The 18,856-nt window shown below is 28.4% G+C and overlaps 3 protein-coding genes across 4 annotated transcripts in view; 1 reads left to right on the top strand and 2 right to left on the bottom strand.

Annotated features, from left to right (window-relative positions):
- Positions 1–3,154, bottom strand: part of LOC136973290 (beta-1,3-galactosyltransferase 1-like) — a 28,932-nt gene extending 25,778 nt beyond the window's left edge. Inside the window, exon 1 of the mRNA XM_067268020.1 lies at positions 3,005–3,154. The gene's annotated coding sequence lies outside the window, so the exon portion shown is untranslated. The remainder of the gene's footprint in view (positions 1–3,004) is intronic.
- Positions 71–18,856, top strand: part of LOC136973284 (DNA helicase MCM8-like) — a 48,325-nt gene continuing 29,539 nt past the window's right edge. Inside the window, exons 1-2 of one of the 2 annotated variants that reach the window (XM_067268006.1) lie at positions 74–209; positions 2,180–2,254. The gene's annotated coding sequence lies outside the window, so the exon portion shown is untranslated. Of the gene's footprint in view, positions 210–2,179; positions 2,255–18,856 lie in introns of both variants that reach the window. The other variant, XM_067268004.1, reaches the window with a different exon arrangement.
- On the bottom strand, positions 5,287–13,953 carry LOC136973291 (neuronal calcium sensor 1-like). The gene is made up of 7 exons (XM_067268021.1): positions 13,826–13,953; positions 13,341–13,365; positions 13,234–13,282; positions 13,007–13,096; positions 12,803–12,881; positions 5,687–5,847; positions 5,287–5,593 (listed from the first exon to the last, which is right to left on the bottom strand). Exons 1-7 carry the CDS (start codon positions 13,884–13,886, stop codon positions 5,486–5,488), a joined length of 573 nt encoding a protein of 190 aa, XP_067124122.1. The 5' UTR covers positions 13,887–13,953; the 3' UTR covers positions 5,287–5,485.

The following is an 18,856-nucleotide window of genomic DNA, read 5'->3' as shown; positions in this document are numbered from 1 at the left end:
AGAACAACGTTAGCTAAAAGTTAAAGAAACGTTATTTAACTCCTTTTACTTTAAAAATGATTACAGATATACGGAAACTACTACTTTAAAAGAAATCAGCTCGTCATCTGCTAGGGCCTACTGCCAAAACTAACGAAGATCAACACCTGCTTACATCCCTTTTCCTATTATACCTATGTACTGTACAGTATTATTGTGCACTTGAATATGTGAGTCAATTCGTCTTATTCATAGAATGGATATACTGAATGTATATAAAATAAATTAATATTAATTCGAGAGTAATAATTTTCAGTTATAGATTTGTCGTCAGAATAACAAAAACTATATTTTTTTAAACGTCTTAATTAAATATTTACTTAAATAAATAAATTATTTTCTTTTCTTTTTTAAAGGATCCGATTTTGCTTGTTGAAAGAAAGAAAATTATTTTCTAATTTGTTACATTAACGAAAAAAAAAAATTATAGAATTTTAAGTAAATAACCATCTAAAAGGATTGTCATGTTAGTTCATTAATTACCATTATCTGTTACAATTAACAAATTTATAAAATTATTACAGTAAATAAACCAACTTTTATCACTTTAGAAGCATAATAAAACAATATTTTATAAATCTATAAAATAAATTTGAATTTAAATTAGTATTAAATATTTCGTATTTTTATATTTAATTTAGGATAAGATGATTCAAAATATAACTTATGAAGTAATAATTACTGATATATAATAACTGGAATTGTTACCTATAACTTTGTTTACATATAGCCTAATAATAAATAAAAAATTATAATTTTTATTATATGTTTAAATACTGTATCGTTGTATGTATAAATTATTATATCTATTATATATAACAGTTTATAGTATAGTATAAATGGCCTATAATAATTAAATAAATATTATTATTTATGACAATACATAAAAAACTAAATAAAATTTTTTACAATAATTAATATATGTAATGATCTTTATATTTCTATGCAAAATTTTACTTAAAGTTTTAGAATTGTGATTTATTTTTAGTTTTATCTATAAATTTATTTTATTTTTATCATTATTTTTTACTTTTTACTTTTTATTTTATACATAAATCATAAATATTAGTCATGAAACCTCGTATTTTTTGCTAATACCATTTTAAATGAAACATTACGACATTATTATTATTATTACCGTATTTTACGGACTATAAGACGCTACAGACTATAAGACGCACTTTAATTTTTAAGCATTTTTAAGCATTTTTTTTTTTTTTAATACTTATAAGATGCTACGGACTATAAGACGCACCTGAATTTTGGAGGCAATTTTTCGAAGAAAAAAATGCGTCTTATAGTCCGTAAAATACGGTATTAATATTATTAAGAACTTTTTATTTTCAAAAATATTTTATAAAATTTATAAACAAACAAATTACACCTTTATACGTTTATAGAATATTAGTATACTTTTTAAGTAAGTTTTTTCGCGTACAAAGATAATTATGTTTATTCAATAAAACTTGTTTGTTTTCATATTGTTTTAAATTATGTTGATGCGTATTCATATAAAATGATTAGATCTAACCTGTATAAAATCTATCATTAATAGATTAAATAGGTAAACTATAAATTATTGAAATTATATAATTTTCAATAATAGAAAATATCTATACATTAAAAACTATGATTTATATTTAATAACGCTACAATTTTTTGATATTAAATATTAAATTTGATTTTATTCAGATATTTTTCTTCAAGATCAAAGATTGAACATAAGCTAAATTTTAAGTTACATTAACCTTTTATATAATTATTTAATAATATATATATATATATGATATATATGTACTGCGCAAGTCTGTACCAACTTAAAATGCAGTAATCTAGGGAAACTATTAAATGCTTAAACAAAGTTTATACAAATGAAAATATATCTTCTTTTTCTTAATAATCAATACGTCTTTTTAAAACTTCATTTGGATTTTTCGAAAGAACGATTGTCTTCGAAATATTATGCATGAATAAATTATAATTTATTCTTAAGCAAATTGAAAGAGATATCAGAATATTTATAAGATTATATACATGCATAGAGAATACACGTATCAATACATTATATGCATGTATACATGAAAACACGTGAATGGCTCGTTAAATCACATTCACTTACATTTCTCTATCTTTTTTTCAGAATTCATAAAATCCTAATTATTTGTGACGGTTGCTTAATGAAATTTCCAAGAACTAAGAGAATTTTCAATATTAAGTAATTTATTTTGTTACTTATTTTTATTTCCATTTCACTATTATGATATAAGTTTATGGCTAAACAAAATAAATTAAGTGATTCAGTCAATACATAACATCTACATTAGAAGGTTTCCTGCCAGTAAATTTATATAATTCTTCGATATATTTTTGAGAAAGTTTAATTTAAATTGTAAGTTTTTTTAACAATTAGATGTCGATAATTGTAGCATGCTGAAACTTTTAACTTTATTTTGGCATTTGGCATTATTTGATAAATTTTGAATACATGAACTGATCCAAAATTTTAAGTTTTGTAATTTTAGAAGTTAAAAGTTGATTAAAAATTAAAATAACTTTTTTCATTACATTTTCTGTTTGTTTATGTATTTTAAAAGATTTTTTAATAGAAAATTAAACGTTTAAATATTTTAAAACTTTTCTATAATTTTCAACAGAGCATTTAACTTATGTAAAAGAGTCAAACAGTTTCTGTGTTGAAACATTAGCATGAGCCTCAGTTAATAATGGACTTGGTTCAACGAAGTGAGGAAGACTTTATGAGGTCGAATCGATTCGTCAGACTAAAACAAATTAAAAAATAAATAATTTATAAGCGAATGCGCGCTTGTCTTATTTTCGCAAACTTTCAGAATTGTTGTTTATTCATGAGAGCAATTTTGTTATCTTCCGTTCATCTGGCTAAAACTCTGTACTGTACATACATCTTTTAAAGTTAAGTGAAACAATGAAGAATGAATTTACTTACCTATAAATGCTTTAACATGGCTCGAATGTAGAGACGGTGATTAACGTTGTTTAATTTTAGCTTCTCTCGACCGAGATGCGCTCCAACTACTATGATTTCCTCGATAACCGCTAGGGGTTGAGTGGCATTCACGTGGTTATGTATGGAAACTAAATCTTATCAAACACGTGGTTTTGCTTGTTGATTTCAATATCTTAATGGAATTGTCCGATTCTATATTAATTATTTAAGGCCATTCAATGCAATGAACGCCCCAGTTGAAACACTTTCATTTTCTTTCTCTCATCGCCGTGAAAAACAAGTGTAAGCGGCCTTGAACCCGCCTTTAGACGACTCGATGTAGGCTCTAAGGATTTTATTTTATTTACATTCTAACCAATCATCTAATAATAATGTAACATGCACGTTTTAAACCATTTCGGTATATAAAGTAGCATGGAAATTTATTATATGTGTATGTTAGATGAGTTAGATATATTGAAAATTTTTACAGAATGATTAGATATTTTATCATTTGTATTTTTCCCCGTAGCTTATTCTTATTCTTGTAGATTATAAATTGCGGTTATGAATAAAAAAATTACTCTGTAAACTTTAATATAAGCATATATTGATTATTTTGTTATGTGGTAGTGAAAATATTTTATATATGATATTTCGTAGTTATTTTTCGGTATATTATTGCTGAAACAATAGGAAAATTATTTTTAATAAGCATTTGTGATGTTTAAATTACATCCTTTAAATTAATATAAACTTTTTAAAAATATCAATAGTATTTTCACGTTTTTTAAAAAATATTTTAAACAAATATTACTATCATAAAACTTAATGTTTTAATACTTAATTGTAAGATTAATATCATAAATATAAAATGAGATTGTATACTTATCACCAGTGGCGTAGCGTAGTGGGGCGGCAGGGGCGGTCCGCCCCGGGCGGCACTTTTAGGGGGCGGCAAAATTTCACAATAAATAATAATACCTTGTAAAAATTTTTGTATTAAATGTGATTATTATATTGTAAAACATATATACATGACTTTTTTATTTGTAACCTGTACAATACACAATAGTGATGATTGTTCTTGCCGAAAAGTTTTTTAGAATTACTGTATATTTTAGTCTTTTAAATTGAGATACCTAAATAAGTGGGCGGCGAAATTTCCTCCGCCCCGGGCGGTTGACACCCACGCTACGCCACTGCTTATCACATACTTTACGTATACAGTGGTACCTCGTATAACGTACTTAATCCGTTCCAGGTGCACGTCCGTTAAGTGAAACGTCCGTTATACGAAACGCATTTTCCCATAGAAATACATGTTAAAACATCTAATTCGTTCCGCAGCATAAAATAACCGTACTGTATCATAAAAAAATTGAACATGGGGTGCGTTCTTTAATTCCTCCGCATAACTCTGCGCGAGCGACATCCATTTAAAATTCCTGCGGAACGCATTCCTAAATTCCGGTGGGAGTGCACGCCGTCGAACGGCAAAAACGGCCGCTCGTAGCAGTAGTTTACGGTGGAAAGCAACATGGCGTCCTCCATGGCTCAGATAATTTCGTTTCCGGGTCCATTATGTGGTTTTATGAATGAAAATTTAGAAATTGTGAAAGCGCGAGTTAGCGCACGCGGTGATGTAAGTATCTTTGCGAATTTTTTTTCGAGGCTATTTTGAATGCTCTTTCAACAAATAATCCATTTTATGGTTAAATTTTACAATTGGGACCCTTCTTTTGCCTTTTAAAAGCTCATATTTTAGAATTATAGATTCCTCCATCACGATACTATCGATAGTGCGAGCGCTGCCATCTTTCTTTCTTTTACCGTCATTCCTAAATGCCTACGAACAGCAGCGCACTCCCGTAGTAGCGGAGACGCAGAGCGACCCCTATTAAAAAACGCACCCATGGAGCAGCCACCAATTATGCCGGAAAGTCCGTTGCTCGCAGCCAGTCCGTTGCTCGAGTCACGTAACGGCCAAACAGAAAGTCCGTTGTTCGCAGCGTCCGTTATTCGAGGCGTACGTTATACGAGGTACCACTGTATAAGTTTATGTATATGTATAAATACGTATATAAGTACGTAGTTTTATATATATAAATTATATTATATATATGTTGTATATATAATAGCTATAGTTTATAGATATGTAAAGTATGTGATGAATATACACTTTCTATATATAGTTCATGATTTAAATTGTCAGACTAAATTTCCAAAATTGTTTAATATTCATTTTATAAATGTACAGTTTAAATTATTTCTATACGAATTTTCAGATTCAGATAACTTAACAATGAAAATGGCTATCTCAATTTATAAAATATACAGTATTTTATAAACACTGATATTTATAATAAATGTTAATTTTTAAGATATTAAGTGCTAGAAAATATTAACATTAGAAATCGAATTGTTGATAAAGAAATAGGTTCAAATTTGTAGTTCTAATTGGCAATTTTTAATAGAAATTTAATTAATTTTTTGAAGAGAGTTTATTCTAGTCAATCTGTCTACCACATCACTTTTGTTTATAAATCCTTGTATAAAGTCATCACGATAGATTTTATTTTCATTATCCTGTAGATACAAAACAAATATATAGTTTAATTAGAAAATATTCTTAATTTAAATTGAACACTTCCAATTGATTAAGATTAAAAATTTAAATACCTTATCAAATTCTTCAAAGACAGAATTAATTATAAATTCAGCTTTTTTCTTATACTGTCGTTCGTTGGCTTCTCTCCAACGATAAATCCCCTTCACTACATTCAACATGTCCTCTTTGCTAATTATCCCATCGTTGTTGATGTCGTATAGTTTAAATGCCACTGCAATAATAATTTACTTTTATAACAGAGACAGAATAGAGAGTCAATTTGTGAAAAATCATTCTATATAAACCTTATTGGTGGTCAAATATTCGAATTATGCCAATTATATGATTCATTATCGATCAAAGCTTGCTTAAGAATACTAACCTGGTATAGCTTTTTCACAAGTTTACTTCAAAGTTATGTTTATATCGAATTAAAATTATATAAATTAGGGGATAGTTTATTTATCTCTGTGTTTAATAAGAAATAATTAAAATTTAAAAGTGTTATTTTTCAACCTTAATAAAGTTCGATAAAATGCATTTATCTTAACCTGAGCTATACATTTTTTTAATATAACATTCATTATTTAAAAAATCCAGCAAAGAGTTGATTAACTTTCCCGGCAACATTTGGTGGCGCCATCTGTTAAAAAGTTTTTAAACAAAATATCATATGTTATTAACTATTATAAAATGGCATAAAACCTTACTTTTGAGGGTAGGGATGGATTTTATTAAAAAATTGTAAATGCTAATAACGAATAAAATCGTCATTGAGTTCGACCCTACTAGAAATATGACATACGACTTCCCTTTATCTCTCCACTCCTCGACTTTACTCACAAAAATTTAATAGCATCAATCCCCCTAATAAACAAACCTTCCCGCAAAATTTCAGAAAATTTTGACAAAAAAGCACAGGAGTTATTAAGCTTCAAACAGGGTAAACAAAATCGAGTCCTCCACACACACTAACATCCATAAATACAGAAATTACTCCCGTTTTTTTTTCTTTTTAATCTTGGAGGTCATTTTTGGCTGTCATACTTTCCCTCTGTTATACAGGGTGGGCCAACGAAAACGAAACGGCAGAGTGTTCGTGTTCGTCCAAGCAAATCGCTCGGACAGGTCGATTTTATTCTCGAGGGGACATCTTATGCAATAAAGTTTTTGCGAATCTGAATATTAACTAAACAAACATTTTTTTTCGAAATAAATGTTTGTTTAGTTAATACAAAATAAATGAGTTTTTAAAATTTTTTGTTGTCTGTTGTATTCAGAATCGCAAAAACTTTATTGCAAAAGATGTCCCCTCGAGAATAAAATCGACCTGTCCGAGCGCTTTGCTTGGACGAACACGAACACTCTGCCGTTTCGTTTTCGTTGGCCCACCCTGTATATAGCAACCTGGGAAGTAAAAATCATTTTTCAGATTCTTTATTAATATTTAACGTGAGTTCTAAAATTTCAAATATTCAATTAATCGTTTTGAAACAGATTACTCAAAGGAAAAAAATTAGTCGTGAATGCAAAAAAGTTTATAGCAAATTTTGGGTACGTTCGTTAAGTCGAACGAGTTAAACGCGTTAGTAACCAATCGTTCGAAAAGTAGTAGTCTCGCTCAGTGCGCATGCTCCGCGGTGATGACGTATCGAACGAAACTCTAGCGAAGCTCACGAAGGAAAGAGTTAGTTTACTTCGTTAAGAAAATGGCGCCCGACGATATCGATGTTTCTAGATCTACTCGAGTGTTTAAATTGTGAATTAAAAGGTGAAATGATTGAAATAACTGTCCATCCGAAGCAACCTAAGAAAAATATTTTGAATAAGGCTGCACTAGCGACATTCTATCTTCGATTTTAGAAACAGCCATTTAGTTATAACTAGTCGTTCGAAAAGTCTAACGAAACAAGAATAACGATGACGTCATTCTCGTTTAACTCGTTTGACTTAACGAACGTACCCTTTGATTTAAACTAACAAGTGTAGATCATCACAGTTTTCAATGATTCGTTTGTGTAGATAAGCATTGGTATGAACCTTTATTGAGCAAAGGGAGAAAGCACGCTTCTCAAACGTTTTTAAGATAATCAAAGTTAAAATATCCCGAGCGATTTATAAGTATGCATTGCGAAATATTTAAGTATCTTAGTTCGGCAGCAGCACATCTCACTACTAATTGCAAGATCTTTGGTTTGAGTCTCTATGAGTAAACATTTTTTTCGAATCAATGCAATTTTTACATAAAATATTTGCAAAGTACATAAGTTTATACATTTTGTTTATTTATTTTCTTTTAAAAACGTCCTTTTCTCTTTTTAAAAATTAATTTTCGGAATCGTTTAAAATAAATTTAAAAGTTTGTTTTTAAAACTAGAATCATTAATAATCTTAGAGTTTATGATTTTATTATTCTTACTTTATAATTTATTTTTACTGTCTGCTTGTATGAAAATGAAAATATGATGTAAACAATAAGAAACCTGATGAGTGACATTGAAAAATGATTGTTTACTGTCACACATAATTCAATTTGATATTGGGAGTTAATTATAACTAATAACTTTTTTGAGTTTATTTACTTGCTTAAAGTATCAAATTATTCATAATAGTCTTACATTACCAAATTTAAACTTTAAATTTTTTTTAACAGATAATAATTCGAAAACGAATTTTCAAAAAACAAAGAAAATGCGCATTTTTAATAGAAAATGAATAGACAAAATATATAAGCGCATGTAATTACAAGTATTTTAACTTTGATTTTCTTGAAAACGAGAAGTGCACTTTCTTCTTTTGCTCAATAAAGGCTCGTACCAAGACTTATCCATACAAACCATTCATACAATCCATACCATCATGCCATCCATACAATCCATTCATCGGAAACTGCGATTACCACGTCGTTACCTCTTCTTGTAAGATAAATTTTGTTCATACTAATTAACTAAAACATTAGAAAATTATTATATAAACTTTTATGTAAATTGTATGGAAGCTTACGAATGTCACGGTTTAAGTATAAATCTGGAATATGCTCTCATTCCATTACAATTATTTTTAACAAACTGAATGAATGAAATATTATTGTTAATTGTCTACTTGGACTTTACTTATTAATAGGACTTTATACTGATGTTTAAAGGTTGGCACAGTAATGAGAGTTAGTTCAGGAAAAAGCAAAAATTTCTTTATTATATCACCTGTGGTAGTATTACTACAGGTGATATAATAAAGAAATTTTGTTTTAAACACCAGTATAAAGTCCTATTAATAAGTAAAGTCCAAGTAGACAATTAACAATAATATTCGAATTAAGGACAGTAAGGCTTTCACAATCATTGAATGAATGAAAGAACATCTATATAATTTTAAATTTCTTTCTTTTATTTTTATTTAATGACATTACTAACGTTTTCTTCCATTTAATATAAATATGTCTTTGGTTACATGTTAGACTAGAAATAAAATACACCTAGTTCTCGTTTATACGTTCTCCATTTACATTTTGTCAGATACACGTATCAAGAACATAATTCTTCACAGAATTATGCGAACATTTTCATATATACTCAATTTGGGGATAAAATAGAAAATTACTTATGCGATCCAATTAAGAGTTTCTTAATTGAGTCGGAGCGTCAGCATAGCCGCTTATATTTAGCTTACAGAATTATGTTCTTACTCAAAAAAAATGATTGATCGATTTTGATCAAAATTTACCATTTTCCATTAATTTAATTGTTATGAGGAATCCAAAAATGTAATTAAAAAATGGTGGTCAATGACTTCATTTTCGAGATACAATGGGGTCAAAGTGACAATGTCAATTCTCCCTGACGCGATTGAGCACTTCTAACGAAATTTAGGGGCCAAAAAACAGCTTTGCACATATCTAACGGAAAATTGGCAGCAAGTGTCTCTGTGGCCACAAGTGTAAGGATTGGATTGCCTTCTTGTGCGGCCAGCAACTATTTTCCTCTGATCACACACACATACACGTGTCAGCGCTCGGGTTAGATGGAGCGAAAGATAATTTGTATATACTAGTACTAATCTTAAAAATTTTAATTAAAAAAGCGGCAACGCTCCGGCTCAATTCTATTGCAATAAGTCATGGTTACGTGATGTCCCTCGTTTATATTATTCGAGTACTAACTCAAGTTTTTAATTTTCTTTGGGATGTTTAAAGATCAAGTGTACTCATACAATATTTTAATACTTTCGATTATTATGGTTCTTTATAGCTAGTACATACAGCCTTTTATTAAAATATATATATATATATATATATATATAGCGTTTCAATTAGAGAAATTAACTATATCATTACCAGTTTACAACAAATTTCCATTAAAATTCAACAAATTCTGAAGAATGCAAACAAAATTATGAGGTACATAGGTGTTTTAGAAATATAAGTAAAAAAAGTTCTTTTCGAGTTATATGCGTTTAAAAATTCGTGATGCCATTTCCTGTTTAGCAAAAACAACGTCTGACCTCTGATGGTTTGATACCCATCTGCAATATTAATTTATTATTTGAATTTACCCGTTTTCAGACGTTATTATTTTGAATTTTTAGACCAATTGACATTGTTCAGTAACGTCTATAAAAGCGTTGATAGTTCACTAACGAATTCTTCCCTTACAGCAAGAACGCTTCAAATCAAAAAAGGGAACTAGAGTATTCAACTTAAAATTAACCTCTCTGTAACATCTCCATTTTTTTTTTTTTTTTTTTTTTTTTACATACATTTCTGAAACACTCTGTATATCATCATTTCAGCTGCCCTGTAACTTCTCTCCTTCATTTTTCCTCATTTCTATCTAGCGAATATAACTACGCTACTAATATTCTTATTGACCTTAAAACGCATTTCTAGAGCATTGTTTTATAAGCTAAGTACAGTAGGCCCTCAATTTAACGAACTTCGGATTTAACAGATTAACATATGCTTTAGTAACGTGTATAATTTCCTCAATATACACCATTACAGTAATATTTTATTAATACTTACGTAAGTTATTATAATAGCATTTTAATAAATATTATTCATTGTTAAGTTCGTTATTTATATAGGCTAAGTTGTTTTTAAAACACATTCAGTATAACGGACTTCCGTTTTTAGCGGACACCTCTTCCCTCAATTAAAAATACTGTTAAATTGAGGGAATTCTGTATTTTTTATCATACTCGATAACATTAATAAATTTCTAAATACTTTTTGCATGCAATTTCAAATGATATTACATTCAGTCATGATACAGTACTTGCTATATTTCACTAGAAAAGAAAACCAGGGTTGAAAAAAAATCGTTTATCTTAATGTGCTGTTAAATGCAAGCTATTACATGCTCAATCTATTTTTAAATTGATTTTTCGGCACCTTATGAGTGCGAGAATTCTCTGAAACGATTTGCATTAAAATATGAGTATGTAAATATTTAAACAGCCTTCTTTGGGAGTTCTCAATTTGTGCAGTTATTTTCAAAAACAACATATTACTGCGTTACTACGAAAACTAGCTAGGTATATAAGACATAATTTACCTCGAAAAAGTTTATATTTTAAAACTCTAATTTCTTTCTACAAATAAATAAGTCTGGATACTCTGTATATCTAAAATTTATGTAACAAGCTGTTGAGTTTTTGTTATAAAATGAGAATTAGAAGCAAACACTTCTAAATAATTGTTGGAAGTATTCACTAGAGTTTTGTACATTTACTTTTAGCCCTATTGTTAAAAGTAAATGTGCAAATTTGTATTAAAGTTATAACAATTGATAAAAGCGTTAAAATTGCTCTAACTATTATGTATATACAGTACACTGTATATGCTATGTGTATGCAAAATGAATAAAAAATTATCACGATTGATTGAAAACAAATTTCACCATACTGCCTCCAAAACTATTCCTTTAACTATTAAGCTTGTAACGTCTCATATGTTATAAGATATTTAATAAACTGCGTATAGTAAATAAAATAAGCTATTGTTATAAATATTAAAATATCTATTCGTTTGATAATTGCTACTTGGATGAAGAAAAATAAATTTAAAATTCAATTTACTTGTTTTTTTTTCTCACTTCCTAATAACAAAAGCTTGTATGATGGCCGAAACGGCAAAGGCGTTAGTCTGACTTGCAAGGGACGCGAACTCGGGTCAGGGGCCTAAGTCCTAAGGGATCTTTATGGATTGTCTGTCAGTCTCTCATCACCCAACGTCTTTAATTGTAGGAGCTAGCAGAACTCACGAGAGGCATAAAAAGAACTTGTTAGTGCTCACAGGATGGGAAAATAGGAAACGGAATAAGATAAACGAATTGTGTGAACGTGGAAAATTATTAAATGTTTTATAAAAAGTAATGAGGATGCTACGTTCGGTCTCTGAATCGAATTCATATCCCCTCCAAGTCAGGCTAATGCCTTTACCGCTTGTTCTATTATTTATACTGTGTACGCTGCATATGATGTATGCAAAATGAGTCAAAAATTAGCAAGATTGATTGAAAACAAATTTCACTATACTGTCTCCAAAACTAATCATTCAACTATTAAGCTTGTAACGTTTTATCGTGTAAGTCTACGTTTTTATGTAACACTAAACATGTTAAGTATCTACAACTTATTTCAAATGTGCAAAATAAAGCATAGTCATAATTGAGATAATTCTTTCCGATGCTATGATTTAAATTTTTATTGGAAATATATTATAATTTGAGAACTTAGCCTAAATCTTAGTGATGATGATGCTGTTTTTCTCTAATCTGTCTGACCAAGTTATTGTTTTTTTATTCTTTTGTAATCTCTTATAACATATACAATTTCAATATAGCTTTTTACATAGACTTTTTTGTAACTTATGAAATTTAAACTTCTGAATGAAACTAACTTATTAATTTCTAAACTTTAAATATATTTAGTATTTGTATAGGCTTACACATCAAAAGGTTATCATGAGATTCACACAGGCTGAATTATTCCTAAAATTAAAATGCATATATTTGCATGTTAATGATGCTGTATTAATAAAGTTAAATTCTTTCATTCTATATTTAGTTATCATAACTTAATTGGCAAAAAATTGACAAAATATTATTTTTTTCTGATCATAAAAATCTGGCTAATGCATAATTTGTCTCGAATTATAAAAATACAATTCATAGATAAAAAATACGTACAATCGAGTTTTTCTTCAGGAGTTCCATTACTAGTAATTCGAACAATTCTTACAAAATCCAAAAAATTGATTAAGCCATTCTGAAAATATATAGACATTTTAGTTAAATATTCAAATATTCAAAATAAAGCATAGTCATAATTGAGATAATTATAGTTTTATAGTTTAATATTTATTTCAATCAAAATAATTAAAACTAATTAACCTTTGATTCGCTGAAGACATTAAAAATGTGATCTAACAACTGAAAGGAATCTTCAGTTGGAAAAAATTCGCTAAAAGTAAGCTGAAATTTCTGAAAGAATTAAATTTTTTAAATTATATATCAAAGTATATAACTATAAAATTTCGTAGGAAATATATAAATGTTTTAAAATTAAAATCTCTTTAAAATCTTGATGACTAAAAGAATTTCGAAATTAAATAACTTACGGCTTTTGTCATTCCTCCAGAAGGGCACAATGTCATAAAATCATCGTACCTGCAGAATAATATGTTATATATTTTTAATTATTTTAATAATAGATAATTTAGCTTACCATTGTAGCAGTAGTTTTTTATGAACTGGACAAAAAAATTGAAAAATATCCATTAATAATGATTTTTTTTCATTTAATATTTTCTTGTAAACTTATGAAATAACATTGTACTACATTCGAATTTAAGGTGCATTTTGATTTTCAAAAGTGAATTTTCAGGAAAAAAATTGAATGATAATTATAAATAAATATCGTTGGTAATAACTTTAATAAAAGGATAATAATAATAATATATTTAAAATTAAGTATAATTAATAGAAAACACAAATAGAATATTATAAAATTTATTTACATAAAGAACTTTAAAGTGTGTCAAAGAATGCCACAAATTTAACGATACAATTCACTTTAATTTCGAAAGTATGTAAGAAAAAGTGTATCTTAAACTAGATATACTATAGTAATAATGCGGTTTTTAATCTAATAAATAGCAATAATAAAGTAGATTATAGATATGAAAATGTAAAAATTTTGGAAATACTTACAGTGTGTTTGTTTTGCCAAAATATCAAAATTGACAGCATGTTTTGATTGATTTTCTCCCATTTCTATAGTATAGAAAGCTCTAAGATAACATATAACATTCGAAAAATCGGTTTTTAATTCGAAAAATTTTAAAGTCCCGAAAATCGAAAATACGATAAATAATTTTGAGTTTATATCGAATCAAGATATTATTTTTGTAAAATTCTAATTTTCTTTTATAATTAATAAATTAACACAGAAATCTTTACGATTTACACAGTTTTAAGACATAATAAAGTGATTAATACAATCTTTATTCCCTTTATTAACCACAGCCTATATTAGATATACATGTTAAAAAATTACAAATTACAAAACCATAATTTTCTTCTAAAAATAAAAATCTTCTAGCCAACAATTTCCTCGTACATACACTATAAAAATTAAAATAGTAAATATATTTCTTTATAAGTATATCAAATATGAATCTATATTTCTCTATATTATTTTTAATCATACATTAAAAGTTATATAATTTTTATTCTGATACTTACCATACTGTAATCTGAACAACAATCAGGTAGAGCATGTGGCTTTAATAATTAAAAAACAGTGAACTTTTTATTTTAGAAAACGCAAATTTACATCAAATTATATTTTGTGTAAAAATTTAAGCTAATTTTTACACACTAAATAAAATATTAATGGCAATAAAATCCTTTTACCTGGATACGTGCTTCGGATTGATCTAAACACATATTTAATTCGTCTCGGCATTGATCCTATTTTAAAAAGGCTCTTTACTACCAGAATATTATTTAAATATTTCTGAATCTGAAGTAAAGCATAAATCAAGATACCCTTATATCTGGAGGAGGCATCACGTACTCCAACGATTTCGGATTAGTTTTTTCAATAGATCTGCTTGCCTCTTCAGCACCTTTAAAATTAAAATTATTCTTTAAAATCGAATTTCATTTAATAATTTTGTTTTATTAACTTAAATTAATCAATAAAATTTAGTTTATGCAAATTAAAATACAGTTAAAGACTCTTAAAATAGTTTTTAATTGTGTTTAAATTTTGTTAAGCAGAAGTAAATATAAAATTAACTTCATAAATTAATTTTAAGGAATCATTTTGGAAATTTTGAATGTTTTATCTTCGTCATTTTGATCTGTTAGACTTTTTTATTTAAATTAATATTTTAAAATAAGTATGGAAAATACATTTCTTTATTATAATGCTCAAAAAGTAAAAATATTAAGCAGTTTTTAAACCTAAATCATTTATAATATTTTTAAAAAACACTGAATATTCTTGCTATGTTTTGTTATTCTATAATAAAAGTAAGAACTTACCTCCGGCTAGGATAATAAAAGAGAGAATGATTAGAAAAGACTTCATTTTTGCAGAATTGGTTTAAGTTATTGCTCTCACTATATTCAACACGAGTAGTAGTCTGTGGAATTTATATCTATCCAGCATCGAAGTAGATATAACATATTGAACAGACAAAGAAAAAAGTTATCTGGTTGTTTGCTCCCTGCTGAGAGGCCACGTGTTAATGTTCGTTGACCCTTCTAGAAAAGGCAGGTAGATAAATTCTCAGGAATATCATTTGAACATAATTTTTTTTTTGTTTGTTTGTATTTTTCGTATATTTAAAGCTTATTAAAGTTTATTAATTTCTTGAATACGATTTGAAAGAGAATTTTTAATACACAATAATTTCTTTAAGTTAATCTTAGAATTTTTAAAAGTTTGAAAATTGTTGAACTATTGCTATTGAAGTCAGGAAATTATTAAATAATAAAAATAAGTATATATTCGTTCTTAAATAATTGGAACTAAATTTAGAATTCGAATATACCGCAATTCTTATACCTTTTCTGAATTTAATACTTTGGAAGACTTGTAAAGCTGAAACATTTGGTCTTTTCATTCTGTGAGTACTAAAAGGATTTCTATGACTATCATGAAGGACAAACCCCGCAATGGGGCAGTCAGATGACGAGAGACGATATTTTCTTTATTCCACTCAAACCACCCATTAAAATTTTGAAAATCTGACTGGGCTCGAATCCGGCACTCTCAGAACGGTAGAGAGATAACATTAACAGGATTATTTCTTCCTTATGTTATGTTGTTGATTGTGATAGACTATTTTAACCAGGGGCGAATTCTCTGGGTTTGCTTAACATGAGCCGCATGCTTAAGAGAAAGTTTTGACGGTCAATATATTTCCTATATGAGAAAAAATATGCCAATAATAATTTATTCTAACGTGTAAACTCTTATCATTTGTGTTTGCTTTTACATTGTCAGCTAGCGGCTAGCCGTTTTAAGTCAGTGCGATGCTTGCGGGAACTCGGTCGCTTGCTCGTGTGGAAATTTTCCGCAGCTAACAAGTGCACACGCATGACGTCATTCGAAGTATTTAACACGGCCAGATTATATCGAAAGTTTGCGGTACCCAGTCAGCATACATGTATTGTGTACAGGGGCGGATCTACATAGAGATTAATAAGACTTAAGCCCTGGGCCCCCAGTGTCACGGGCTCACAAAATTTGAATTATTATCATAAATTTTTAATACTTTTCCATTGTGATATATTTCATGTGTAGATATAATGGACTTTAAAATAGTCCATACTTTTTTATTCACACCAAATAACGTTTCTGCGTATTGTTTAGGGCTAGAGATAGACCTATTATTCTATTATAACTTTCAGCATGCCCAAAAATTTTGGTCAGGATTCGCCCCTGATTTTAACTTAAGGTTTTTTTTCCATATTTAGACTCTTTCCACAGTGGCGTAGAGAACATAACTGGCGCCCGGGGCACGACACTTTATTGGCCCCCTCCCCCTCCAGAAACATAGTTTGTCTTGGAGACCATTTGGGCGCCCCTCTGAGAGTGGCGTCCGGTGCATGATACACCCCTCTTGCACCCCCCTCGCTACGCCACTGTCTTTCCACTGTGTGGACGCTAGTAGAGCCGTAGAGCCGTTTTACACATACCGTTATGGATTCCTATTGTAGGCCTGGCTGAGTGAGAATGGATGAAGTCCAAAATATCCGAGAGAGACCACCCATAAAAACTTTTGAGGTTTCTGACCCGGACTGAATTCGGTACTCCAGAGTGACAGGTTACTATCATTAGTTATTATTTGTAAATAGATCTATAAACATAAAATTTTGTCGTATAATTATAAAAAGCGATAAATGAACTAACATCTGTTATTGTATTTAAAAATTCTATGAATTGATATAAATTATAATCAAAGCCTTTGTTTATATCGTCAATGACACTTTTCTAGTCCTATTTATGTGAAGTATTTAAGGTCTGTTTAAATTGTACAATTTAGTTATATAACAGCTGATAGGTTAATTCCCAGTAGGAAAACATAAAATAATCCAGACTAACATTTTCTACTTGTAACATAAGTAGGCCTACCAATAATTCATCTGTGGTGTGGAATAAGTAGAAAAATTTTGAAAAATTATAAACTTGTAAAAATTGAATATTTTGAAATTGTTTTTAAGATAAAGAATAAATTAATTTTTTATGCAAATTACTTTTCATAATGTTGTTTTATCTGCTGTGTAATATGTTTAATTTCAAACTATTAGCGCCTCGTGTATAATAGGAGATATAGTATTTTTGATACTAGAAAATTCATTTTCTAGTATCAAAAATAAACATCGGATGTTATAAAAGTAAATTAATAATAATTTTAAAAGAAATGACCTGATGACATATATATATATTATATATATATATATATATATATATATATATATAAATATATAATATATATAGACTATTTATCAGACTTTCAAACAATAATTTTCCTAATTTTATTCGGTTTATAAATCATGAAAAATGATAATGCTATTTTTTCATGTAGCTACAAATTATAAAAATGTAAGCGGTGAAAACAAAGTGTAAAAACGATAATAAATGCTAAATTATATATTGCCATAATTTGGGCTGCAATTTGAAAAAAAAAAAGAAAAAAAACTGTAGATCTATGAATTTCCACTGTCGTCCGTCTGTATTTCCTTAATTTCGAGAACGGAATCAGTTAGATTAATTCCGAGACTAGATATAGAGACCTTAGAGGTAGGATGTCCCGATTAACTATATATAAACTTCCGATGCAAACCGAAAGTCACGTTATTTCAATTCAAAACTCTTCCCGTGAAAGCAGTTATAGATGATCAGCCCGACTCTATTGTTAAAGGAAGAGTATGATGTACAGGGCAGACACTAGCCAACGTTTTCGACGTTCGACGTTCACGTTTTAGAGATGAAAACTTCGGCCGCAACTTCACTAATAACTCGAATAATCGCTCGTTTACTTCTAATACAGTTTTCTGTTTATTATTCATCTTGTGACAAATGGTAATAACCACTTCTATAACGAGATCTAAATACAGCGAGTTCATAAAGTTCTTATCTATTTTTATGAAGTAACTGAAAATTATATAGATTTCAATTATACAATGGTAAAGTTTTTAACATTTATTGAATGTTACTGATTAAGTATGAAAGCCTCGAAAAATTAATTTTGTGATCAAAGTGGCCCAAACCACTATTACTTACATATAATAACTGTTAGTTGTCAAAAGATTTAAAAGACACTCCCCGAAAAACATAATTTATTCCAAAATACAAATAAAATACATGATATAAATGACTGTATTGAAATTATATAAAAACACTTCCTCTTTATGAATTTATTATTTATTAGAAATTTTCGTTTATCGTTTTTTATTACAAAATAATTTTTTAAAAATTTGTATAAAACTGTTACAAATTTTTTACTCATGTTTCCATTTCCTAATCATTATATTTTTTCATTCCTTGACTATTCTGAAGTCCCTGAGATGTCGGTTTTCGATTCGATGCATCAATGGTAGAACCATCACGAGTATCTCTCCTGGAATCATTTTTAAGTCAACGTGCATTGAGGTCAGTGCACGTGACGTCACAAGTCATATGCTAGACGTATAACCGAAGTGTCAGCTGACGCTTTTGGTTTA

Source organism: Centruroides vittatus, unplaced genomic scaffold (genome assembly GCF_030686945.1).
Source record: "Centruroides vittatus isolate TY-2023 unplaced genomic scaffold, ASM3068694v2 contig_3127, whole genome shotgun sequence".
NCBI lineage: Eukaryota > Metazoa > Arthropoda > Arachnida > Scorpiones > Buthidae > Centruroides > Centruroides vittatus.
Note: the sequence above shows the minus strand (reverse complement) of the source record. Positions and strands in the feature narration are given on the sequence as shown.

Bases quoted from the DNA above. Each gene is read 5' to 3' on its own strand.
- LOC136973291 (XM_067268021.1), bottom strand. From the start codon at position 13,886: ATGGGAGAAAATCAATCAAAACATGCTGTCAATTTTGATATTTTGGCA. The intron at 12,882-13,006 runs GTTAATTAGTTT...ATATATTTTCAG, and splicing joins ATGTCTTCAGCGAATCAAAG to AATGGCTTAATCAATTTTTT. The intron at 5,594-5,686 runs GTATTTAAATTT...TTGTATCTACAG, and splicing joins TCTTTGAAGAATTTGATAAG to GATAATGAAAATAAAATCTA.